At 41.5% G+C, this 27,074-nt stretch overlaps 1 protein-coding gene across 2 annotated transcripts in view; it reads left to right on the forward strand.

Annotated features, from left to right (window-relative positions):
- Positions 1 to 595: 595 nt before the first annotated feature.
- LOC130877791 (ankyrin repeat domain-containing protein 26-like) overlaps positions 596 to 27,074 on the forward strand; it is a 77,397-nt gene continuing 50,918 nt past the window's right edge. For both annotated transcript variants that reach the window (XM_057775378.1, XM_057775368.1), the window contains exons 1-12: positions 596 to 1,026; positions 6,021 to 6,135; positions 6,291 to 6,464; positions 9,397 to 9,503; positions 12,454 to 12,515; positions 14,318 to 14,351; positions 17,738 to 17,810; positions 21,017 to 21,077; positions 21,171 to 21,322; positions 21,793 to 22,030; positions 22,523 to 22,584; positions 24,676 to 24,769. In XM_057775378.1, the coding sequence (XP_057631361.1) occupies positions 782 to 1,026; positions 6,021 to 6,135; positions 6,291 to 6,464; positions 9,397 to 9,503; positions 12,454 to 12,515; positions 14,318 to 14,351; positions 17,738 to 17,810; positions 21,017 to 21,077; positions 21,171 to 21,322; positions 21,793 to 22,030; positions 22,523 to 22,584; positions 24,676 to 24,769 (1,417 nt within the window). In that variant the 5' untranslated portion in view covers positions 596 to 781. The remainder of the gene's footprint in view (positions 1,027 to 6,020; positions 6,136 to 6,290; positions 6,465 to 9,396; positions 9,504 to 12,453; positions 12,516 to 14,317; positions 14,352 to 17,737; positions 17,811 to 21,016; positions 21,078 to 21,170; positions 21,323 to 21,792; positions 22,031 to 22,522; positions 22,585 to 24,675; positions 24,770 to 27,074) is intronic.

Raw genomic sequence — 27,074 nt, forward strand, 5'->3', positions numbered from 1 at the left:
GGTCACATTATTTCATTCAGGCAGCTTGTGTAATTCATACATTGACTCTCTGGGCTATGAAAAACAACCATATTTCACTAATTCCCAAATATTTAATGGATTAGCTTGACAAAAAAATATCTCTTCCCTTCGTCTCTCATGCTATAATTCCATCCATGCTGCCTGTAGTTTGGTCCAACTTTGGATTATGGCCCAGGTTAAAAGAGTCGCCTGCCTGCCCCCCAAGGACCTTATAACTGACACTGGAAAACAAGGCCAAAGCTAAGCAGGGAAGCAGGCCTCCAGCGGGTCAAGGTTCTGGGCTCTTCTGCAGACACCCAGAAAGCCTGGAGTGCTGGGTCCTCGCTCCGATCCCTGTCGGAGCCCTGCGGGGATCCCGAAGCCGAGGCTGGCCCGCAGGCCACACTAGCTGAGGATAGACCTGCACGGCTAGGGAAGACACCGCAAACCTCGGGCAAAAGCCCAAGGCTGGAGAACCAACTCAGCAGCTGCTTGACCTATGCGAAGAGCAGAGGGCGGAGCCTGGCTCTGCGCATGCGTGCCTGGCACCGGCTGGGCCGGGCCAGTACGCGCGTGCGCGGGGACTAGACGGCGCGGGTTGCTAGTTTGCAGCTTTGCTTGGCGATTATCGTGCTTTAAAACCCTGCCGAGCCATGCAGCGACTTTCCTGCTGGGACTCCATGAAACTTGGCTGGCTCTTCAGTAGACGCTAGGGCTGCGTTGTGGAGGCAGCCGAAGCCACGCGCGGAGAAGGTGCCTGTGAGGGGCGTACCCCCTTGCCATGAAGAAGATTTTTGGCTTCAGAAGTAAGGGCCCGTCGCCGTTAGGCCCCTCTGCTCGCCCGCGGAACAACTGCGTGGGCTTTGGGCGTGAGAGTGCTAGTGGCGCCCACATGCCCAGGTACCACATTCACGACAAGGATATGGGCAAGATCCACAAGGCTGCCAGCGTGGGTGATGTAGCCAAAGTACAGCATATCCTTATCCTTGGGAAAAGTGGCGTGAACGATAGAGACAAGAAGGACAGGTAATAAATAGGGCCCCGAGCTAGCGGGGCGGGACGTGGCTGGTGGCGGAGCAGGCACCTTGTCTGGAACAGAGGCTGCTGGCTGTCACTAAGGAAGCTGACTCTTCCTATCTTGCTTTTGGATGCCAGAGCCTCTGTGGGATCTGGGACCCGCTCCTGTATGAGCAGCAAAGACTACATTAGAAAACACTCTAGCAGACTTCTGATCCACTTACAGTTCCCTTTATTGGCTGTGTAAAGTGCGTTAACTAAACAATTTAATTTTTTGCACACATTTAAAAGTGTTTTACATTGTAAAAAAATACATAATGGGAGAAATGTTTCTGTTGAAGGTTAACGATTCTTCCAGTAATATCCAATAACATATCAATACATACCAGTGTGACTATGTTTTGTGCTACATTTTGGTTTTTGTTTTTTTGTTTTTTTTTTTTTGGTTTTTCAAGACAGGGTTTCTCTGTGGTTTTTGGAGCCTGTCCTGGAACTAGCTCTTGTAGACCAGGCTGGTCTCGAACTCACAGAGATCCGCCTGACTCTGCCTCCCAAGTGCTGGGATTAAAGGCGTGCGCCACCACCGCCCGGCCTTTGTGCTACATTTTGAAGTGGGAAAATAGTTCCATGTTCTGAAATAGAGGATGAATAATTCCCAGAAATGTGAACTCTGTATCCTTATCAATTTTACATATGCCAAATAAGAATATCATCATTTTAACAATTTTGAGTTTCTCATGCTGCTTTTGATTTTGTTATGAGAGTAGGAAAAAAAAAAACCTTTCTAAAGTATCAAAACCTAACATTAGTTCTCACACATCGGTCGTTTACTGGCAGCCAAGAGGCACATCAGTGAATAGAGCAGAATAGAAAACCTAGAAGTACCCAATCGAATATCTATAAGAATTTAGAAATTGATTCTGGTAACACCCCTATGAGTAGGAAACGTCATTCATGAATAAGATGCTTGTTAACTTGTTTGGAGAAAACTAACTGCAGGTTTATGTCACTAAAATAAATTCCTGATAGATTATAATTTAAACGTTAATAAAACATAATGAGAAAAGTACCAAAACAAGACTAAGAATGACTACAAAACACTGCGTCACGTATGTGTGTCTATGTGCCTGTGTACATGTCTGTATGTGTTGGGGACTGAATGCAGGTTGTGATGTATGCTCAGAATACAGTCTACCTTTGAGCTTTGTAAAAGGCTGAAATGAAGCATTCTCAAGAACTGACTAAGCACAGCGAGGATAAAGCAACTGTAAACTTGCAAAGCATTCACTGTGTGTGTGTGTGTGTGTGTGTGTGAGAATATCACATAAAAAACCATCTTCATCTTACAGAGAATTTTTTTTAACTCAATGAGGAAAAACTTAAACTCTTATTTTTTTTTTTAAATTTAGTCATTTGTATATTTTTGCTGGGGATCAAACATGTGGCCTTGCAAATATCAGGCAGGTTCTCTGGAGGTGAACTGGATTCCTAGCCCCTGAACTCTTAATTTAATTTATATAAAGTTGTTGCCCTTTTTTCTTTTTCTTTCTCCTTCCCTCCCTTCCTCCCTGCCTCCCTCCCTCCCTCCTTCCTTCCTTCCTTTTTTTTTTCTTTTTGTAGATCTATAAGTAATCTATGAACATTAGAAAAATTTTCCACGTCCGTGGTAAGAACAGGAAAGTAAGTCAAGAGAGAAATGAAATGTCAGTTTTTAGGGACTCACTGTATAAGGGTGAAGGACAGTGCAACTTCTGCTGCTGAAGTGTATGTTGCTTAAGACTTTTCAAATAGGCAAACTGGTAGTAAGTAGTCTGCCCCCCTTAAACATGTTTCTGTCCCTAAAGCATGTTTGGGGAATAAGGAGGCAATTTCTCTTTCTTGGCACTGCTTGAAATAGCAGTGTATTAAGAAGAAGCTGGAAAATGTATTTTATAAGTAAATTGCAGTGCATCCATTAGGAATATATGAGCCCTGAAGGTAGTGTAGATGTAGATACAGATTAACATGGGAAGATGGTACATCAAGTAAGAAGACATCAGTTTGATTATACATATACACACATAAGGTATGCTCTGTCTTAACCATAATATATTGAAAATGTGATAAAAAATAAAAGTTACTGACTTTTTTTTTCGATTATAATTACATCATTTCCCACTTCCCTTTCCTCCGTCCAAATGCTCCCATATAAGCTCACTTGATCTACTTCAAATTCATGGCCTTGTCTTTTCATTAATTGTTGTTACGTGCATATTTGTATATGTATACATATGTATTTCTAAGTATAACCTGCTCAGTCTGTATGATGTTATTCATATGTATGTATTTAGGGCTGACTGTTTAGTATTGGATAACCAGTCTGTGTGCTCTTCCTTGGGGAAGGCCCCCTCCTGCCCCCAGCTTTCCTCAGTTGTCTATAGTTCTTTGTGTAGGGTTGAAAGCCCACAGGCTCCTCCCCATCCACTTTGACAGTCCATTGGTGTTGTCCTTGTTCAGTTCTCATTTGGCCAGTCATATTGTGAGACTTTATGGGTGCAGATAGCTTCTGACATTTCTGGGAGACAGTCTCAAGTAAGCTTGTAATGGTCTGTGCTGTCCCTTTAAGAGGCAAGCTCCCCCCCACCATCTTCCTTCCTTCCTTCTGCTTGCAGCCTGAGCTTCTCTCCTGAAGAGGCAGCTTCTGTCTCTCTTCTCCCCCCCCTTCTCTCTCTCTCTCTCTCTCTCTCTCTCTCTCTCTCTCTCTCTCTCTCTCTCTCTCTCTCTCTCTCTCTCTCTTTCTGCTCTTCTCCCTTCTCCCCTTTCCCCCTTTTTGTTTCCCCTCCATAACTCACTAAATAAATACCCACTTTCTCTGCATGATGTCTTTGTCTCTCACCCACCAAGTGGCTCACACCTCCACTCAGCTACCCTGCCTGGGACTTGCTGCCCCTCGTGGCCCGCAGGCCCCTTGGGGAACAGCACCGTTTTAATCTAAACCATAACAAAGCTCCCTGTTCCTTTGGCTCTTAAAATCTTTTTTTTACTCCTCCTTTGCAATGAAACAATTGTTTTGTAGATGTATGCATTGGGACTGGACTCCACAACTCTGCATTTTGACTGGTTGTGGTTTTATGTAATGGTCTGTTCCAAAGAGAAATCTGTGTACACTTACCTGTGGGTGTAAGGACAAATATCTAGAATGTGGTTAGGGATTGTGCTGGTTTAGCTAAGCAGTGGTTGTAGGGTCTTCTCCAGGATCCATGACGTCACTCAGGATCCTTGATCACTACCAGAATCACTAGTAAACTAAATCTAGTTGGCTAGATTTCCAGTACCAGGCATGGTTTTCCTCATGTTGGATAGGCCTGAAATCCAATTAGTGAGCTGCTGGTTACTATCAAGGTGTGTGTGCCACTCCTACACACTTAGGAGTATAGTTCCATGCTTGTGTTTCACAGGCGTCGTAACTGGGTAGGACTGTTGGTTGCTTCTCTCCTTTGGAAGCTGACATGGCTCCTTCTGGGACCATAAAAGTTAGTCCTTGGGGAGGAGGTATTCAGGTCAGTTCCAGCTCAGGGGCCTCTGGACCCTATGTCTGAAGTGCATGGTGTCTTCAGCAATAGGGACTTAACTTCTATCTCTGCCTATCCTGCGACTGTCTACTACCCAGACCCTGTGGCTTCATGGCCCCCAGGCTCCCTGGGTTGTAGCTGCTTCTTGTTCAGATAACCAGAATAGCCCAGTCTCAAATAATTGGCCCACGCTCAAGATGGAACCTGGTTGTATCACTCAAAGAAATGGGAGGCAACAAAATAGATTTTTTTCTTCAGTGCTGGCCTGTCACCCTGGAGCAATCACTGTTGCACCCCACTCCTCACTCCCACACAGACTTGAAGCAGACATGAACTATGGGCTTGCCCTGTGGCCAGGACTGTCATTCTGTCTTCTTTCTTTTTAAATATTCTGTGTGTGTGGCATGTGCAAGTGTGTGTGTGTGTGTGTGTGCGCGCACGCGTGCATGCTTCACATGTGTACTAGTATCTACAGTGGCAGAAAGGGTGCCAGGTACCCGAAGCTAGAGTTACAGGTTGTTGTGAACAGCCTGACGTAGGTGTGGAGCTAAACTCAGGTCTGCTAGGAGACCAACACAAGCATTAACTACAGAGCATCATATGCTTTTCGGTTTTTCTAGACAGGGTTTCTCTAGGCCCTGGTTGTCCTAGAACTCACTCTGTAGACCAGGCTGGCCTCAAACTTAGAGATCTACCTGCCACTGCCTCCTGAGTGCTGGGATTAAACATTTTGTCTAAGTAGGTTTCATTGTGTTCTTTTATTTCATTACAATGTTGTCTTTGTAAAATAATAGAAATAGTTATAATAACTGTTATTATGGTACATGAGTTAGAAAGCATTTTAGATACTTTGTATAGATTCTTGTTTAAGTATCACAGTGGCATCCCATGAGATGACTTACTATTTTTAAGGTTTTGTTTAATTTGATATTAATGTGGGGTGTGTGTTTGCATGTGTTTGTGTGTGTGCACATGTGTGTGCGTGTGTGCTGTGCATGTAGAGGCCAGGTGACAACTTTCAGGCATCGGTTCTCCTTTTGACTTGGAATTTAGGGTGTGAACTTGGGTCATGAAGCTTGTGTCAAATGCCTTTGTCTATTTCATGGGTGGGAAAATTGAGGCAGAGAAAGGCTAAGTGATGGCTGATAAATAGGAGACCTTAAAGAGTTTTGGTACCCAAGTCAAGCTCAATCCAAAGGCTGCACTTTTTTGCACATTGGCTACTCTGGGCTAGGAACCTCGCTGGGTAATTGTTTACCTAGCAGGAGTCTTGGGGCTTCCCTGCAGCCACACACACAAATCCAGTAGGTTGTCTGTGAATGGACTGCTGCCAGAAGAGAATTGTTTGCTTAGAAAGAGGAGACATTACATACTGGTTAGTGTTTACGTTACAGGAGATATGCTTTTAGATGATGCTCTGTAATTTACTAAACAGTGCTCTCGCTTTCACAGAACGGCGCTCCATCTTGCCTGTGCTTACGGCCATCCAGAAGTGGTGACTCTCTTAGTAGAGAGAAAATGTGAGATCGATGCCTGTGACGGCGAGAGCAGCACTGCGCTCATTAAGGTACCTAGCAGCCAGCAGGTCAAACGGAGACGGGTTTGGTTTAAGTGCTTCGGACAAAAAGAAATCAGTTTCATTTGAATACGGCAATAAGTCAAACCTAGAATGTGCTTATTTTGAGCTCCTAAACTATCTGTTTCTTGATGCAATAACAACAGGCCGTACAGTGCCAAGAAGAAGAATGTGCCACTATACTGCTGGAGCACGGTGCCAATCCGGATGTGATGGACAGCCGCGGCAACACTGCCCTCCACTATGCCGTCCTCAGTGAGAACACGTCCATAGCGGCCAAACTACTTGCACACAATGCAAATATGGAAGCCAAAAACAAGGTATGATACTGATTTTATTTCCTAGTAATCAGAGTACATTTACCAGTGACATATTGTGATGTCACCATGATCGGATTGAGAAAACACACTTCTGTGGATTTTTGTGAGGATATTTATAGAAATGATTAGATCGTGAGAACTCTAGATCTAATCAATGTTTTAAACCATTGGTGGAATCTAAGTTTGAATATAATTGCCCCCTTAAGGGTACTTTCATTGTGATGAAAAGAGCCCTCGATCAGTATCAGAAACTCACTGATTAAACCATTTCCTCATTTTCTTCTTATTTTGTTTATTTATTTGTGTGCATAGGAGGGGTGGGGTGGGTATGCGTGCAGGTGCTTATGGAGATCAGAGGACAACTTTAGGGAGTTGCTTTTCTCCTTCTACCTTGTGGATCTCAGGGTTGAACTTGGATTGACAGACTTGGCAATAAGAGCCTTTACCTGCTGCCCCATCCCCCCACCACCACTCAGACCACTGCATTTTAAAAAGATTTCCTTTTTACCCTTTCGAAAAATCAGATGTTTGGGGGTGCTGGAGAGATGGCTCAGAGATGAAGTGCAGTCATTGCCTTACAAAGGACCCAAGCTCTGTTCCCCACACCACACTGGCTCACATCCATAGCTCCTGTTCCAGGGACCCAACACCTCTTATCCTTGTCTGGATGGTCCTTGCTTCTCTAAGACTGTGAAGTGCATCACTAGGCTGTTTGTTTGAGAGCGCTCTGATTTTCAACGTAAGCCCTTGTAGCTGTAAGTGCTCCTCTTGGGGTCGGTGAATTTGATTCTAGGAACTTAAATCCCCCCCCCCCCCCGCCCACCAGTTTCTCCAGTCTCCAGATATTTGTGTAGTTTCCTTGCTTTCGATTTCTGTTTTATTTCACTGTGATCATACAAGAAGTTATCTTTTTTATTGTTAGACTTGATTTGGTCTAGAATGAGGTCTGTTTTAGAGAAGTTTGCGTAGGCTGTGTGAAGAATGTGTATTCCATATCTGTTGTGGGAAACCGTCTGTGGAGATGCGTTAGGTGCATTTGAGCCGTGGTGCACTTTAACTCTGAAGTTCCCTTCATGGTCTTTAGTGAAAGTGAACTATCTAAAGGTTAGAGCAGGGTGTTGAAGTCACCCACTGTTGTTGTTATCAAAATCTGACATTTTATATCTGTTGTAATTGTTAGTTTTTCTGTGATCAGATTGCTGCTTGTTCTTTTATCTGTCACCTGTTAATCTTATGAGTCTTCTGTTCTGCTGTTCCGGGTGTGATAGTTCTCCTGTTCATCTGTTCCTCTCGAGGAATTTGGGAGTCCATTTTTCTCTTCCCACTGTGGAATCAGGTCTCCGGGCGTGCATGACAAGTACTTTTACCCACTGAGCCACCTTGCCAGTCTCCTGTAAGGAAGTTTTACAGTGGTGGCTTGCTTGTTGTGGATTGCCTAGTATGTGCTTGTCATGAAGTGTTCTTATTTCTCTGTCTACTATCAATGACAGCCTTGCTGGATAGAGAAGTCTAGTCAGCAGTTTCTTACTTCCAGGGCTTGAAATAATTGTTCCTGATATGCATACAGCTCTCCTGGCTTGAAGATTATTGATGAGAGATCTGACATGTTTCCTTTTGGAAGTCAGTTGGCGTTTTTCCCTTACGACTTTTCATATTTTTTTTTTCGTGTTTTGATATCTTGACTGTTATAGGTCGTGGGGCAGGTCTTCTCTTGTCATGTCATTGATGCCTCTTGTTTTTGAACGCTTCTTTTTTTAGACTTAGGATTTTTGTTGTTATAATTTCATCGAACAGATTATTCTTGCCGTTAGTGTTCATTTCAGCACCTTTGTCTACTCCACTGGTTCATAAGCGTTACATTTCTATTGTTGATTTATATTTTGCCTAAGATTAAAAGCAGAAACAAAAATATAAGTCTCAATTAAAATGATACCAGAGTGAAAACAAATGAAAGCCAGTAGATGTGAACAGGGTATCCAGGATCTTTCAAAGCAAGACTCACCCTCCTGCGCTGTCTAACGGGAACAGCATTCCTTCAGATGATAAGAGAAAACCCACAGATCGTGTCTGTCCATTTGCGTCTCTGTCTTCTTATTCAGTGCCATTTCCTTTGTGACTCCCTGGAGCAGGAATATCAGACATTGGATTCTGGGATCCTGGCATGGTAAACAGATGAGAAGCAACAAGTTTGCATATCCCAGGGCAGTGGCTCCCAACCTGTAATACAGTTCCTCGTGTTGTGGTGACCCAACCATAAATTATTTCATTGCTACTTTATAACTATAATTTTGCCACTGTGATGAATCATCATGTAAATATCTCTCTGATATGCAACCCCAAAAGGGTCACAACCCGCAGGTTGAGCTGGCCTAGTGGAAACTTCACAGTCTTACAAAGCTTTTGAGGGGCTGGAGAGATGGCTCAGTGGTTAAGAGCATTGCCTGCTCTTCCAAAGGTCCTGAGTTCAATTCCCAGCAACCACATGGTGGCTCACAACCATCTGTAATGAGGTCTGGTGCCCTCTTCTGACCTTCAGGCATATATACAGAACATTGTATGCATAATAAATATTTAAAAATAAATAAATAAATAAATAAAAAGCTTTTGAGCCCACTTCCCTGACTTACTCCTTCAGTGTTAATGTTTGCCACAAAGAAAATATTTTCAAATAAAGATCAAATAAAGTTGGAGATTTCCTTCACTACCAGCATGCCACACACTGTTGTGCAGTTTATTAAATAGTAATTTTGCTCTGTAATTTGGTGAGATTTAAAAGTTGTAGTTCTTTTAGAGCTGCGGAAACAGAAGAGACAACATCACTTACCCTCAAGAGATGCGGGGTTGGCTGGATTGCACTCACGTGATTCCTAAGCACAGTGCAGTTGAGAAGTCAGCAATTTGTGAATTACACATTGCTCTTAATGTCTTACAGGATGACCTCACACCTCTGTTACTTGCTGTAAAGGAAAATAAACAGCATATTGTGGAATTTTTAGTAAAGAAAAAAACCAGTTGTCATGCAGTTGATCAGCTGGGAAGGTACAGTAGTTTGTTCTTTCAAGAAGCAGTTGGGGCTGGGGAATGACTCCTTTGAGAGTGCTTGCTCTGTGTCTAAATCCCTAACACTCATGGAAAACCAGGCATGGCCATGCATGCTTAGAACCCAAATGATGGGGAGTGGAGAGAAGCATGCCAGCCGAGGCGGATTGGGGGAGTTCAGATTCAGTGTGGAGCATGATAGAGGAAGACATCTAATATCTTCCTCTGGTCTTTGCATGTGTGCACACCTGCACCACATACCACACACACATGTACGCATATACTATAACCACATGTACTCATTCACCATACACACACGTGCATACACCACATATGTGTACACATACACCATATACCACACACATGTGCATACATCAAATACACGTACACATACATCATACATCACACACAATACACATGTACTCATACACCATGCACCACACACATACACACAACATACACTACACACACATGTTTGCATATACCACACGCACATACACATAACCACGTACACACACGTGCGTATACCACACACATGTACGCACACACTATATCCCACCCACACGTACCATACACCGCACACCACACACATGTATGCATACACCACACACATGTGTGCATGCACCACACACATGCACACATATACCATATACCACACACAACACACATGTAGTCATACACCATGCACCCCACACACATATGCACACAACATACACATGTATGCATATACTACACACACTAAACAAACAAGCAAAAATTGATGTTGTGGCATGTTAACAACCACTCAAATACGAGTTAAGATTAACTTAAGTACTAAGATGTTGAAAAACATCAATACCCACATTAGTTCGGTAGACAAGCAGTTGTTCAGACTGGACAGCACAGCCTGTAATGGGATCCATGTTCTCTTTTAATGAGTGATGTTGTAGCCTGATCTGATATTAGCTATACCAATTTCACGTTAGTTCTACAAACCTTTAGTTTGCTTTCAGAGTCAGCACTGAATTCTTAATTACTTACATATTCCTTTTAAGTAGAAGTTGAGCCTAAGTAGAAGTTGCAAATTATTCTTCCTTTGCATTTTTTTGTCTTCACTTACTTGTGTGGAGAATGCTGACGTTAGGTTGCCAAGTGTCTGATCGTCATTACACGCTGTTCATTTTTTCCACTTTTGTTTCTAATAGGCTAACATTGTTTTAATTAGCTCAAGCAGAGGGAAAGGGATAACTTGAAATGGTTAATCTTGTTCTTTAGTGAAAATAAGTCATTGGTGGATAATAATGGGAATAATACATACATGTGCAGATAGCTTTAGATTCACATATTACCAAGCTCAACTCCTAGCTTTGTCATATGGAAAGGAGGATAATGCACCCTTTGGATTATACCAGGGTCGAGGAGATGGCCCAGTGGGTAAGAGTGCCTGCTGTGCCAGCAGGAGCATCGTAGTTAGAATCTCCAGCCCCTGTGTAAATGGCCAGGCGAGGATGTGTGTGTCTGTAACCCTAGCGTTGATGGGAAGAGGCAGGAAGATCCTGGGGCCTTCCTGGCCAGCCCGCCTAGCTTTGGCTAACCATCCAAAAGCACTTCTGGTTTGGTGAAAGCCTGTTTTAAAGGGTAGGGTGGAGAGTGATAAACCAGAAGCTTACCTTTTGGGCCAGGCCGGCTGGCCAGGCAAAGCTCCCGGATCTGCCTTAGCTTTTCAAAGTGTTTAAGTTTTCAGCAGACATCTCTAAATCGAGGAAGATTACACTCCTCCAGACCCAGGTCCTCCTCATGCCCAACCGCATATAACAGAGTAATTTGTCTTCCACGCCAGTTAGAGATAAATGTCGAAATTAAGCATTGTTTAAGAGAGAACTACTGGTTCAGAGTTGGAGTAGACAGACAAGGAATAGTGTCCAAACCAAGTCTTAATCTTTATGTTTTCTGCCCTTGGTGTGATTTATTAGTTCAGTCATAGGAAGCATTTACCTAATTTAATAAGATGCTTGCCAGTACATTTAGTTCAATTTACTGTGTAGCTGACTTGGCACAAACAGCCACAAAGAACTGAAGTGCTAACAATCAAGGTAAACCTTAGTATTTTGTATTAGAACCTGTGAACACACACACACACACACTCACACACACTCATTTAGATTCTGCTTAGAACTCCAGAATAGCTGAGCATGTATTTATATTTTCTCTGTGGATCTTCAGAGGAACTGAGTAACCAAAAGTACTACATTCCATAATATTTTGAAAGGGAGCATTGAGCCTAAGAGAATGTGCTGCCTAAGAGTTAACTGTCACCTCCAGGGCTGGGGCTCTGTGCTGAGGGAACCTTCCATCCTTGTAGTGCGAATAATAAGATCCCAGAGACAGATACTGGGTTTAAACCAGAAAAGCAAGGCAGCCAAGTCACTGGAGAAGTCTTAGCTCTACCAAGGCTGGGCGGCCTCAGACTAAGTGGACTAAGCCTCTCTCTCCTCTCATCTTATTTTCCCTCTTGTGTTGGGATTAAAGGCATGTAACTCCTTAGTACTGGGAGTCAGATCCTGCTGCCTCTGTCTCCCAAATCCTGGGATTAAATGTGTGTGCCACCACTGCCTGACCCCTAATGGTTTAGCTTTGCCCTTCTGGTCGTTAGGCAAGCTTCAGTTATTAAAACATAAAGAAAATATCACTATATATTCTGCCCAGCCATTCTGGTTTAACCGTCCTTCTTCAGTTCCTCACCATTTCACCTGTGGTTTTGTTTTTTTGTTTGTTTGTTTGGTTGGTTGATTTTCTTTTTATTGAAGCACACTCAAAAGCTTGAAGAACTTCTACATTTGAATCACATGGGATATGGTTCTGACATTAGCTCTGATTTTGATTGTAATATCGTTATGAATTTAATTAATATATTTAGTAATTGTACTTTTCAGGATTAAAATAGTAATTTTTGTCATTTTTTTTAACATAGCAACAGACAATTATTTGAATATGATGGGAAAAGACAAAAAACTTCTGAAAATAGCAATCCAGGTAAGATTCCTCCTACAGAGTCTTTCTTTGTGGCCTTCCCTGGGTGAACACGTGCAGTTCAGAGAGTTTAGATCACAGAAGAGCAGTATAAACAAAAATCATGTAAGTGACCTTTGTACTTTTTCCCTTATTCTCAGTCTAGAAGTGAGGATTATTTAAGAAATTAGTTAAAGGAAATTTGCAGACTAAACTATTCCTGAAAAATTAGATCATTTAGTGTTGGTCCCTGAAATCCACTGGGAAAATAATTTCCAGTTATTATATGCAGGTCTTTCCCCCAGCCACATTGCGGCAGGTTGCACTTAGCATCAGAGTGGATTTTACAGCAAATAGCTTGCACTTATTAAGAGAATGTTATCTAGTTGTTGGAGTCACTAATAAAGTATGGCAACTAAAAGTAGGTACAAAATGTTTTCACTGATTTTTACCAATTTCTCCGCTAGGTATGGAATTAAAATTGTTCTGTGTGTTTTCAGAGTCTTCAGTTTAGAAGAGGATATCAGTATTGTTCCTTCTTTTCATAGAAGACTTGCTATTTTTTCAAGCGATAAATAACTTCTTTTTTCCCCTGTGTATGTGCATTTGTATGTGCGTGCATGTGCTAAGAATGAACCTTTAGTTTTGAGGGAACTTTCAGGTTCACAGCAAAATTATCAGGAAGGAACAGAATTCCCATGTAGCCTGTGACTCCCATGCATACATAGCCTCTCGCGTTGTCATTACCTGAGTAGTGGGTCCACCTGCTGAAACTGTTAGCCCTACGCTGACATCATACTCCAGCGCGTCTAGTGTAAACAAGACTTCACTCTTAGTCTTGTACGTCCGATGGCTGTAGGCCAGTGTATGACGTGTAGTTACCACTGTAGCATCACAATCAGAATAACTGCATTGTCCTAAATATTCCCCAGACTGTCACTATTTCTTTCTCCTGGACCCCACCCCCTGGCAGCCACTGCTCTTTTTACTGTCTTCATAATTATACTTTTTCCTGCACAGTTGCGTGGTTGGAATAATACAGTGAATGAGTTTCCTGGTGTTTGAAACATTAAGTTCAGTACCAAGGTGATTGAATATAGTCGTTTAAGGTACCCTTGCTTCCACCACACCACTAGGCCCATCTTGTTCTGTTCTGTTTTGTAGGGCAGGTGCTCTGCCACTGAACAAAGCCTCAAACTTGACATGTATAGATAGCATCATGGGAAATGCCAAGACGCTGATTAGTTTGTTTAATTTATATTTTGCATGGAATGAGATTTATTTTTCTTTTGCCAGGGAAAGCCGATTGTCACATTCTGAAAGCTTGGGTTAATAGCCTTATTTTTATACATTAAAATTACACGGTACTCTTAGATTGTGCTTATTTGTACCAGCGTTTTTTATCGTCAACTGCAGTATTGACTGAAAACCTGGGAAAGCTGTACTGCATCACAACAGAATACCTGTGCTGCAATTGTTCCCAGTGCTGTTAGTCCAGAGAAGCCCTGCATGTGATGTGGATGCTGCTAATTGTGCCATCTGCTGTCGCTCTGGTAGTGTTCAGTTAGGACTGTGGGCATATCCCGGCAGTTTTCCTTTCGGTATCGGATGTGTATCATTCTGTTCTTTCTTGGATTTGATGAATACGAAGAAGGAGGGACAAGCATTCTTAATGAATTAATTACCTAATCAGTAGTAGTATTAGTATTCATTGTAGGATAGCCTCTGGTGTGGTATCAAAGAGAAAGCTGAATAATGACAACACATATTAATTTAACAGTTTCCTATTGTTAATTTAAAATGTACTTTTTATTTTTCTTCAACAGTGGATAACGGTTCTGAAGATGAATCTTTAAGCAGGTGGGTAGGAATATATAACATTGTTAAAATTAGATGTTAACTGATTAGAGAATGCAGGGATAGAAGCTAAGATTTGTTAAGTGTTCTGCTGTGAGCAGGTAAGTATACTGTGTGGTGTGATTAACACTTATTTCTTACAGTAGTCGCAAGAGTTTCGCAAAGTATCTGTTGTTGTTAACCCCCATACCCACATTCTGCTTTCCTTCCGACTCATTAGACAGCAGTCACTCAGAAGGGTTACTTAGCCTATGAGCGCATGGTTTATCGGTACCTTACTGTCAGTCTATCTTTTTTTTTTTTTTTGTAGAAAAAGCATTTATTTATGCTGTTTTTTAAATTATTATTTTATGTTTATGAGTGTTTTACCTGCATGTAGGTCTGTGCCCCATGTGTGTTCTTGGTTCCCATGGAGACCAGAAGAGGGGATCAGATTCCCTGGAACTGAAGTTACAGGTGGTTGTGAGCTGCCGTGTGGGTGCTGGAAACCAAACTTGGCTCCTTTGGAGAAGCTTCCAGTGCTCTTAATTGCTGAGCCATCTCTTCAGCTCCCAAATCCAGTCTGCTGCCCCTCTGCATAGATCGACAGGGGCCTGTGCAGCACTGGGGTAAGATTTAGGACAGAACAGTTTAGAAAGTCAAATTCGGTTATGTTAACTTTGGTCAAAAGTCTTCCTTAGAAGTAGTTATATTCATAGAGTTTGCCCTAATCATTTTGACAGTTGCAGTGTCAAGCTATTTTAGGATAGCTCTTACCCAGCTATGACTGTAGGACCACAGACATTCCAAATCAGGCAAGCTCTGGAGAGGAACTCAGACTGGAAGGAAGAATAGTGTGCAGACTATGTTGTCTTAATTACATTTGGATCTATTTACAAGATTATAAAAATATTGTTTTATTTATTTGAAATGAGTCACATATAGTCCAGGTTGGCCTCAAACTTGCTATCTAGTCAAGGATGTCCTTCAACTTCTGATCTTCCTGCCTCCATCTCAGGAAGATTATAGGTACAAACCACCGTGGCCAGTTTTATACCATACTGGAGTCTGAACGCAGGCCTCTGTGCATCCTAGATGAGCCTTCTAGAAATCTCAGTCCTAGACGATGATTTAAATTGATTTTCAACTTACAGATTTCTGAGAGGGAGAGATGATTTTAGGAGTGGGATATATTGAGAAGGCTTGAGGTTGATAATGGGAATTGTCCTTGATTGCTCTTCAACTGTATTCATTGAGGCGGGGTATCAGATTTAAACCTGAACTTGCCATTATGTCTGGTCCTGCAAGCCGAGTTGCTTTGGGGATCCTGTTTCTACTTTCTGAGGCTGTAGTTACAGATGGCATGCCCCTTCTGGCATTTATGTGGATTTATGTGGTTCTGGTCCTTACGCTTGCATAGTTGAACGCTTTTAACTACTGCATCATCTCCTAGTTCATCTCTTATTTCTTTTTTTTTTTTTTTTTTTTTGGTTTTTCGAGACAGGGTTTCTCTGTGGTTTTGGAGCCTGTCCTGGAACTAGCTCTGTAGACCAGGCTGGTCTCGAACTCACAGAGATCCACCTGCCTCTGCCTCCCAAGTGCTGGGATTAAAGGCGTGCGCCACCACCACCCGGCTTCATCTCTTATTTCTTTAACTGTTTTTAACTTGTATTTAATTTTCATAACTAATTTTTTTTTCTTTCTTTTTTTTTTTTTTTTTTTGTTTTTCGAGACAGGGTTTCTCTGTGGCCTAATTTTTTTCAAATAAAATAAATTCTTTTTTCCCATTTTCTTTTTGTCAGCTAAGTATTCCTGATACTCTTTAGACAAAGTGAAAACCTCTAGAATTTCAGAATCTCAAGGAAACTTAGGTTTCTGCTGAAAATTGTTAGATCTAGTTTGAGCTCCTGGGTAGTCCGTCCTTTAGCAGGCAGGAATGTGGCTCCACACCTGCCGTCACCCCCACTCACAGAAGGCAGTCTAGCGCCCCCCACTCACAGAAGGCAGTCTAGCGCCCCCCACTCACAGAAGGCAGTCTAGCGCCCCCCACTCACAGAAGGCAGTCTAGCGCTCCCCACTCACAGAAGGCAGTCTCGCGCCCCCCACTCACAGAAGGCAGTCTCGCGCCCCCCACTCACAGAAGGCAGTCTAGCGCCCCCCACTCACAGAAGGCAGTCTAGCGCCCCCCACTCACAGAAGGCAGTCTAGCGCCCCCCACTCACAGAAGGCAGTCTAGCGCCCCCCACTCACAGAAGGCAGTCTAGCGCCCCCCACTCACAGAAGGCAGTCTAGCGCCCCCCACTCACAGAAGGCAGTCTAGCGCCCTCAGTACCAGCCTGGAAGTGCATGTGTCCCCTCCTCTGTGCCTCTTCCCTGCTCACTGATGTCCTTATGGTGAGCCACAGCAGAATTAACCAGAAGCACAGTCAGTCATGAGCTCTTTCTAGGTTGGTGGCAGGTGACAGCGATGTTATTCGTAGGAAGACAGAGTTGCTGCCTGCTGCCTTTGAGCCCTTCCTTGTCTCAGGATCTGTGCCTTTGCAAGGTAAAGGTTTAAAGGTTGAAAATTGCCATTGAGCGCCGGGCGGTGGTGGCGCACGCCTTTAATTCCAGCACTCGGGAGGCAGAGGCAGGTGGATCTCTGTGAGTTCGAGACCAGCCTGGTCTACAAGAGCTAGTTCCAGGACAGGCTCCAAAGCTACAGAGAAACCCTGTCTCGAAAAACCAAAAAAAAAAAAAAAAAAAGGAAAAAAAAGAAAAAAGAAAATTGCCATTGAGCCTTGCAGAAAAGGGACCTTTTGTAGGAATAAAGATATTTAGGTTCTTCATAAGGAAGTAAAAGGTACAATATGTCAGTACCTATGATGGTTTTCAATGGATTGATTGTTTCTGTGTACTTAATCAAGTAAGACATGACCTATTTGGGAAAAACAATTGGATTTTTATAGTTTTTAGTGTTTTAATCTCTAGAATATATATTGCCAACAATATTAGCTTGTACTTAAGTAACTTAATTTTCAAACCCTTTAAGTATTTCTTGGGATTCCCTGTACTGTTTTAAGGTCCTGGAAGCTCTCAGATCCTAGGTCTTACCGCATAGCCCTCCTCAGCCTGCAGCTCTCCATGTAAACCACACTGGCCTTCAGCTTGTGGCAGTCCGCTGCGCGTTGTGATTGTAGGCATGGCCATCAGACCTGGTGTGACGGTTTCCAGGCTGAGTACAAGGCCGCCATTCCTTTTTCCGCACTGAGTGTTTGAGCAGGGAAGGCAGGGTTTGTCCATGCTTTGGGATGTCAGATTCCCTTATGTTCTGGAGACAAAAGTGATAGCAGACATCGATGATGCCACTGATTTGTTCCTAGATTTCTTTTAAGAACTTGACTTAGAATTTTATTGGATATTGTCCTAAGGTCTTCTCACAAACCTGATCCTGCTGATTCTTGGCCTTCATCAGATGAGGATGACTACAGTTTTGATACCAAGGTAAAATGCAGTTTTGTGAAAATAATGGTTTGGTTTTGTTGAGTGTTTGCTCTTAAATTTAGTGGTGACCTATCACTGTCTTATCAGTGTCTATCAATGACTAACTGAATTGCTTTTTTTTTTTAATTGTGATGAATATCAAGGACTGTTTCTTGAGGAGGTAGAGACTAGAAAAGTGAGTGAGCTGGAAAATCCACAGTGACAGGAAAATTCCATCATGGAAGACTTCCTGCAGTACAGAAAACATGAGATTGAATAAAAATTACTTTCATAAATGTACCTTGATATAATTTGTAAATTAATATGACTGTGACTTTTATAATATACCCAAATTAATCTCTGATGGGCCCAGATAGTATAATAAATCATGGACCCTCTGTGGTACCTTTACATTCAAAACTGTAAACACACAGCATGAAGTTTCTGTTTCTCTTTTTCCTTGGACACCTCTTAGTATGATAGAGTTTTTGGTTTTTGTTGGTTTGTTTGTTTTTCAAGACAGGGTTTCTTTGTGTAGCCTTGGATATCCTGAAACTCTGTAGACCAGACTGGCCTCGAACTCACAGAGATCCTCCTGTCTTTACTTCCCGAGTGCTGTGATTAGTGGCATGCACATTCACTGCCTAGCTGTATAATATAGATTTTAGGTGATCTTTTTCTCTTTTTCTATTCTTAATCTGCATATAAATGACCTAATACCAGAAATTGTAAAAATACACTAATTTAAATCTGTTTATTACAGTCTATGTTGAAAGGGTTGTCTCACTTTTTTCACTCCGGATTTTATCTGTATACTTGAGGAGTAGATGTTCTACCCCAAATAAAGTCTATTGAATTTCTAGAAATATGGCCTACCTTTATATTCCCTTTTAATGTAAATTCAGGTGCATTGTATTGAGAAAATATCATATATAAAAACATAAAGTCTATTGAATTTCTAAAAACATGTTCCCTTTTGATGTTTAGATATAAATTCTTGTGAGCTACACTGAGGAAATGTGTCATGTAAAAAAAAAAACAAAACAAAAAGCAAAACCAAAAACAGATTAAAGAGATATCATGGAAAGGAAGAAGGCATCAGTGTATGTCTGCCATCCTGAAATTGTGGATTTCAATTATGAATGAGATGATTAAAATATCCTAAGATTATTTTGAGACCTACCCATATTGGATTAAATAATATATTTTTGAAGCTATATATTACCCATTGAACTTTGATTAGCAAATCGTTCTCCAAGTAGGACATTAATGGGGCATTGTTTTTTGCGCATTTACTTTATCTTGTAATGATGTTATATCTCTCAGGTGATGTTAGACAACCATGATTGACTAATAAAGCATTATTTTATAACACAGAATTAATCTTTTCTTTATAGTAATGTCTACAAAATGTAATTACAAATCATTAGTAGGGATGTACTATGAATCAAGGCTTTCATACTTCTTTACAAATCTCAGGCTTATGTTGTGCTGGATAGTTTCATGTCAACTTGATGCAGGCCAGTGTTGTCTGAAAGGAGGGAACCTCTGTTGATGGAGCTTTCCGTCCCACCCAGTCCTGCAGCCGTTCAGTCCCAAAGAAATACACAGAGGTCTACATTAATTATAAACTGGTTGGCCTAGTAGCTCATGCTTCTTATTAATTCATTCTTATAACTTATATTAGCCCATAATTCTTGTCTGTGTTAGCCATGTGGCTTGGTACCTTTTTCGGCAAGGCAGTCACATTTTGCTTGCTCTGTGTGTGGCTTCCTCTCTGTCTGGGTGACAACTGCAGACTGAAACTTCCTTCTTCCCAGAATTCTTGTTGCCCCACCTCTTCCTGTCTGGTCACCCCACCTATACTTCCTGCCTGACTACTGGCCAATCAGCGTTTTATTAAAATACAATTGACAGGGTACACACCATTGTTTCACAGCAAACCTCAATTGAGAAAATGCCTCCATAAGGTCAGGATATAAGGCATTTTTTAAATTAGTGATTGATGGGGGAGGGCCCAGTCGATTGTAGATGGAACCATTCCTGGGTTCTATAAGAAAGCAGTCTGAGCAAGCCATGAGGAGCAAGCCAGTAAGCAGTACTCCTCCACGGCCTGTGCATTAGCTCCTGCCTTCTGGTCTCCGCCCTATTTGTGTTTCTTTCCTGACTTCCTTCATAATGAACAGATATGGAAGGGAAAACCAAATAAACGCTTTCCTCCCCAACTGGCTTTGGTCATGCTGTTCCGTCACAGCAATAGTAACCCTAATTAAGACAAGCTTTTCTCTTTTCTTCTTCACTTAAACTCATTCTATATTTTTCCTCCCTCATTTACTCTTTCTGTCCCTCCCTTACCTTGTTGTTGTTGGTGGTGTGTTTTGTTTTGTTTTCTTTTTGAGACAGGGTTTCTCTGTTGTACCTTTGGAGCCTGCCCTGGAACTTGCTCTGTGCTCTGTAGACCAGTCTGGCCTTGAACTCACAGAGAGCTGCCTGCCTCTGCCCTGAGTGCTGAGACGAAAGGTGTGTGTCACCACCGCCCAGCCTCCCTTACTCTTTTAATATGACTTATTCCCAACATAAACTCTTCCTTCAGAACACATGTCACATGTCTTAGGTGTCTTTTTTCTTCATTGTTGGCATATTTAGTCGCATCTGTCTCTTTAGTTGCTATGTGTGGCTCTGTCAGTCTTTGCCTCTCAAAAAATATTTATTCTTTTTTCCCCTTCTCTCTTAGAAAGAGCTAAATATATATATAATAATTTGCATTTTGCTTCTTGGCACACAGGGTAGAATAACTACACGGTTTGCCCATGAACTGCAGAAAAATAAGCCTTAATGGTTTCTCCTCTAGGAGTAATTCATGTAAATATAAGTCATGGCGGTATATTCAAAGTATTTTAAATTTTTTAAATGATAATGTTTTCAGAAGTACTCTAAATTGTGAATAAATTTTTGTTCTAGGTTATTTTCATGTAAGTAATACACTAAAGATTATCAAAAAATATTTAATAATCAGGTTTAAGGAAATTAAAATTTTGGTGATATTCCTATCCCATGATCTTTATGCAGTAGAGGTTTCTAGGTTAGTAAATGGAAGAATTAATATTTAAATCTATCTGAAGGATTCAGAAATATATTCTTCATAATAAACCAGATAGTAAGAGTGAATATTATAATTGTTTTGTTTTTATTATATGTTATTTTTGAAATTATTTTTGTTTTTCTAGAATGTCCCCAAAATTAACTTAACAGAGCTGTGGGCAGCTGCTCAGCAGTCCAAGAAAAACCGTAAGTCATTTGAAGATGGCCTATTTTTGTGCTATTCTTGATTTAAAGGTAAATATTTCTATCTTTTCTTTTCTTTTTTTTTTTTGGTAATAGAAACAAAATGTGGCATTGAGAACCTAGAAAATAGTAGCCTGTTTGACAATAGTAATTCCAACAGTGAACATGAAGATGCAGTTGAAATTGGTCCTGGAACATCAGCCGGAGTCCGGACCTCTTCTCCGTCCTGTCCGTCACCTGAGCCAGTGGTATGTAGATTGTTTTATCTTTAAAGCTCAGGAATCCCTTTTGATTAGATGGGATTGGAGGGGGAGGGATCCTTTCTCTTTTCATATAATTATTGGTTCATATTCTTTTCTTAAGATTTATTTATATGAGCATTTTACCACATGTATAGATGCATGTAGACCAGAAGCATCAGGAGCCCTGGACCTGGATTTACTTATATGGTTCTGAGCTACCATGTGGTGTTGGGAGTTATAGCTGTGCCCTCAGAAACACAGCAGGTGCTCTCACCTGCGGAGCCCTCTCTCCAGCCCCATATGCTGTTCTTAAAGCACTCTGCGGGTCTGCCGGCCATGTACTCTACACTTCATTTGGTACAGCTCAGACTGAAGGCTCCGACCTTTATCTTACTGTGATCTGCCGTTTTCACTAAACAGTAAATAGGCCCCTGTAAATTGCACTGAAATACTGATGTTGGATGTTTTCCCCACAGGAAGGAGCAACTGAGCCTGCAATTGGAAGGGAAGAAAATGGTACTGATATTGTTGAAAGTGCTTCACAAGAAAATGATACTGATATTGTTGAAAGTACTTCACAAGAAAACGGTGCTGAGATTGTCGAAAGTGCTTCACAAGAAAACGGTGCTAATATTGTTGAAAGGGCTTCACAAGAACAACCAAACCATAGCAATTTAGCCTATGCCAGTGGTTGGCACAAAAGTAATAAAAGTGGTGAGTTGGTGAATACTTAAAACACTTTCCATGTTTTAACACTGCTATAAAAAGCATTAGTTCTACATCCAGAAATAGTATCCATTTCTTCTTAATAGTTTTCTCTTGCTTTTTGTTCCTTTTTCTTTTTTTTAATTTTTTGCTGCTACCAGTTCTTTCTGAAACTGCTTCAATCCACTGAAATTCCTTTTTGCTATTATCTCTACTGTAATTTTATGAAAATAGGTAAATATGCATCTGTTTAGAATTCAGTGATAAGCTAGGCAGTGGTGGCACACACCTTTAGTCCCAGGACTCAGGAGGCAGAGGCAGGTGGATCTCTGTGAGTTCAAGACCAGCCTGGTCTACAAAGTGAGTTCCAGGATGGACAGCCCGAGCTACACAGAGAAACCCTGTCTTGAAAAAAAAAAAAAGAAAAGAAAGAAAGCAAAAGAAAAGAAAGAAATTAGTGATAAATATTCTCATTAATGTATGTGTGACCACATTTTACAGAAATGATGACTGCGTTAGGATTAGGAGAAGATGAAGATGAAGAATCACCTTGGGATTCTGAGGTACTGACAAGGAAACATAAGATGCTTGCTTTCTCGTCTACATGATGCCTTTGAGGGCTGTTTCCTCCCATGTTAACCTATAGATAACAGTTAGCTACCGCGTGCGGCTCATAGTACAATTTTGCTAGTTTGTGTGACTCGTTTAATAATGTAGAAGTCAGAAGGAACAACTTTGGGTTAAGTTTAAGTTAAAAATTAAAAAATCATTTGAACCTGTGACCTGCAAGGTGCTGTGATAGATGTGGGGTGTGCAAGTGCCATAGGATCCAAAAGGGAACATGAGCTCTTAAGTTCTTACTTCTGAACCCTAAAAGGATAGCAAATGAGACTGGAAACTGTAAGTCAGGAGAAGGGAGAGAATGAACGTAACTGTGGGGTTACAGAGATTTCGTTTAAATTTGTCTTAATTTAACTTCTTTAATATATTTAAATCATTTTCAGAAGTGAAGTGCATTGAGTTCAGTGTAGGATCCATGCTTGAAGTAACATAAATATCAGTAATGATTGCCAGTTGTAATGACACCACCATACAACGAGTTGGGGCCGGCTTGGAAGTGTAGTGACACTGGAATCACCACAGCCAAGACGTGTTCATACATAGTTCTGGCATTTAATATTTATAGAATTTGGGGGGTGGGGAAATTAACCTTTCTGAACATCAGTGACTTTGTTGTGCCATAAAGACGTGTGGTGCGCAGGTGTGGTGAGGAGATAAACATCTTGTGAGGTGTAACAGGTGTCTGCAAATATGTAGCAGCAAGATCCGAGTGCTCTTCAAAACGAGATGGACACCGAGGGCCAGTTTCCTACAGTGGAGAAGTAGTGTCTATTAAAGAAAGGGAAGGTAGAAGGGGCAGACACATTTCCAGTCTGGAAATGGTAAATCTCAATAAGCCATTAGTTGAGATAACCGAGAAGCATCTAGTGGTTCCATGCATGCGGTCTTTCTAATGAGATCTTGAATGCTTCGCCCGTGAATACGTTTCTGTGGCTGAGTTATGTTACGTCCGAGGCAGTTAGATGCTGAATATTGCAAATGAGGGCTCAGTGCTCAAGTAACGATAGAACAGAGGACCAAATGACATATTGTAAGTCAGTCTAACTGCTTCGTATAAAGAAAGTAGGAGGGAGTTTGGATTTCAGGCGGAGTGGAGGTGGCCTTACTAGGGTGCTTTCTCAGAATGGCATTTAGACTCCCACCTAGAGGATGGAAGCAGCAGCCAGCCCATGAGAGTCCAGAACGTTCCAAAGAACAGTGGATCACATTTGTTCATCATTTGCTCTAAATGTCCTGAGATGATTCAGAAGCACGAAGTATGATATCCACATACACACAATATATACAAAACAATTCCCTGGCACATTTTAAACACTTAAATATTTTATATCCTTTCTTATCAAAGCTTGCTGCATATTTTAGAAGTTCCTTTTTGATTGAGAAGGGGTCATATTCTACATCTGATTTTTTTTGGCTTTTACTTATACAAACAAAAGGTTTTTATTGTTTTTATTCAGTCATTTTTGCTGGCAGTAAAAATTTTACACAAAAATTCTTAGATTTTTCTAAGCTTCCTTTACCTAAATATAGGAGCTTCTACCGTGCTCTGTGTGTAACCAGCGTGGCACACTCTGTGTGTAACCAGCGTGGCACACTCTGTGTGTAACCAGTGTGGCACACTCTGGAGTCTCTTACCACGTGTGCCAGGTTTCTTAGTTTACTTTAAACTTCTACCATTGGGTATATTTTAAGTGTTTCATGCTGTCTTAAAATGTCTGTTTTCTTAAATCATCCCCTTACATTGCATGAAGAATAAGAAGTAATGTTAAGTATTCTGAGCTTAGTTGCTCATTGAAACATGAAAATAAATTAATATTTTTATGAATATGTTCTTCTGATCTTTCATGCTTTCCTTCATAGATGCAGAGCAAAGTTAGGTTTGATCTAGAGAGCAAATTTAGAGAGTTTCGTTTACTGGCATGTTTCTTATGAGTGCATGCTGTCTTATTTTTCTGTTTAAACAGGAAATTGAACTATTTTAGAAAACTATTAAGAAATCCGTATGCAACTCATTTTGATATCTGCTTCCACAGAGTATCTCTGACAGTGTTTCACTGAAAGGTGTGGATCGTTTCTATGGTGCTGCAGATCCGACAGGACAGACAAGAGTACACGGACAGGTAGAAGGTAAGAACTGCTTTATTTAAAGCCATTTGACAGGTCTCTATTTAGAGTATCATGTGTTGTCAGCTGAGTCCGTAGGAGGAAGCAGTGGTAAGTTGTGTATGAATTCCCAAGGTCCAGCAGCAGAGTACTGGGAGTGTTGCTAAGAGCTGCACCCCGCACTGCACTTTAGTTCACTGGAAACTGTGCCCAAGCTTGAGGGGAAGAGCACTGAAGACAAGGACAGCAGCAAGTGTGAGGACAGATGATGCAAGAAGGGTGTGCTTCATGATGGGTGGGGGAAGTTCAGTAAGCCTGTAGGTGAAAATGGCATTTGCAGGTGGTGGCACGTACCTTTAATCCCAGCAGAGGCAGGCAGATCTCTGTGAGTTCGAGGCCTGCCTGGTCTACAAGAACTAGTTCCAGGACAGCCAGGGCTGTCCTGACAGAGAAACCCTGTCTCAAAACAAACAAACAAAACTACTTGATAGAAGCTGCCTCTGCTTCTGTGTTTGCTGTGCAAGCTTGAGGACCTGCATTTAAACCTCACAACACACATTAATAAAATAATCTAATCCCCCCCCCCCCAAAAAAAAAGGTGGCATTTGCTTGTAATTCAGGGCTGGGAAGGCAAACACAGGCAGATCTGTAGAGTTCGCTGATTAGCCAGCCTCACCTGCTCAGAAAGTACCAAGTCAATGAGAGATTCTGTCTCAAAAACACCAAGAACCACTTCCACCAAAAAAAAAAAAAAAAAAAAAAGCCCACAATGGACAATATCTGAACAGCCATGGCCTCTATGTGTTCCTGCAGACACATGTACTCAGTCCTCTCTTCCCTCCCTCTCCCTCTCCACCACACACGTACCCACCATACACACACACACACACACACACATCCACCCCCCATAGTACATGGGTAGAGATATCAGGGGAATGGGTTATAGAAAGTCTCTGTTCCAGGCATCAGATGGTGTTTAATAATGTTCTCAGCCTTTGAGTTGGTGGAATCTATGGGTCTGTACATTTCAAAAAGGAGTGTCCTTGGTGGTCACAGGGATGATGGGCCAGAAACAGAGACGGATGATAAACAGCTGACTGTTTGGGGGCTCTGGACCTGCATCATCCCAGTTCTCTCTAATTAGTGCACTCGGTCAGCCTCGTGAAGTGTGTAACATAGCGTGGCTTTTTTCTGTAACATGTGTTCATACTTTCCCATGTTGACCGAGGACTCGGGTCAGACCCCGAGGTGAGGCTGGAATGGCCGTTGAGAGTGCTGATGATAGCCCGAGATGATTTGGTTCTGACCTGTGATGTCAGGGGTTGTGGCTTTCAGTCGCAGGAATCTTTAACAGAAACGAGACTGCTCCCCTGAGAACACTGGTTGACAGTTCTCCCAGTTGGCCAACCATCTCGATTTCTGCATGGAAAGTCAATTATACTTTGATGTCCTGTGGTCCTGGGAAGATGCACTTCTAGAATCGTGTAAAGATGAGGATGAGTAGCAGGAGAGCATCTCTAGAAGAAGAGGAGTAAGTGCTCTTAACCGCTACGTCGTCTCCTCCTGCCTCATAATTATTTGGGGATAATTACTTCATCTGTCCGATTATCTTGGTATTATACTACATTTTAGTTTGAGTAGCCAAGTGAAAAGTCACATTATAAAAGAAAGCAAATGACAATATTGTTTGACTTTTAATTTCCCTCTACCAAAATCGTCTATTTTTGTGTACCAGATATAAGAGGCAGAGTTAGAACTCATACATTAAGATTTCATAGGTTTCATAGGAAGAGCCAAATCTTCTTATTTTATCTGTAGGAAGGGAAATAAATGGAATATCAACAGGAGTCACTTGGTAATACAGGAATATTATTTAATTTAAAAAGTATAGTTTAATAATAGGAATATTATTTAATTTAAAAAGTATAATTTATAGTAAATAATGCAAGAGTTCTTGTTAGAAGATAGTGATAAAAGTGGAGTCTCTAAACATGTAAGACTTTCTTTAAGTAATTTAGTATGTCTGAGTACGTAGACAGACATTGCAAAATCTTGATTAAAGGAAGGACATCATGTCTTCAGTGTGACTTTACTAAAGCCAAAACTAACATTTTTGCCATTTATGAATATATCAATAAAATTAATACCTAAATGTTAATTATTTAAGAAGCATAAAAAGTGAGAGAATTTTTGTTACAAGGGTTTTAAGTCAGTTACTTGAGGCAGACAGTTGCCAGTGTCGCTGGGATGAATGTCACCCAGCTGCAGTTCTCTGGATGTGCTCTTCCGGGGTGGCACAAGTTGGAGGGGAGATAAGAGTTTGTGTCAT

Source organism: Chionomys nivalis, chromosome 1 (assembly GCF_950005125.1).
Source record: "Chionomys nivalis chromosome 1, mChiNiv1.1, whole genome shotgun sequence".
Lineage (NCBI taxonomy): Eukaryota > Metazoa > Chordata > Mammalia > Rodentia > Cricetidae > Chionomys > Chionomys nivalis.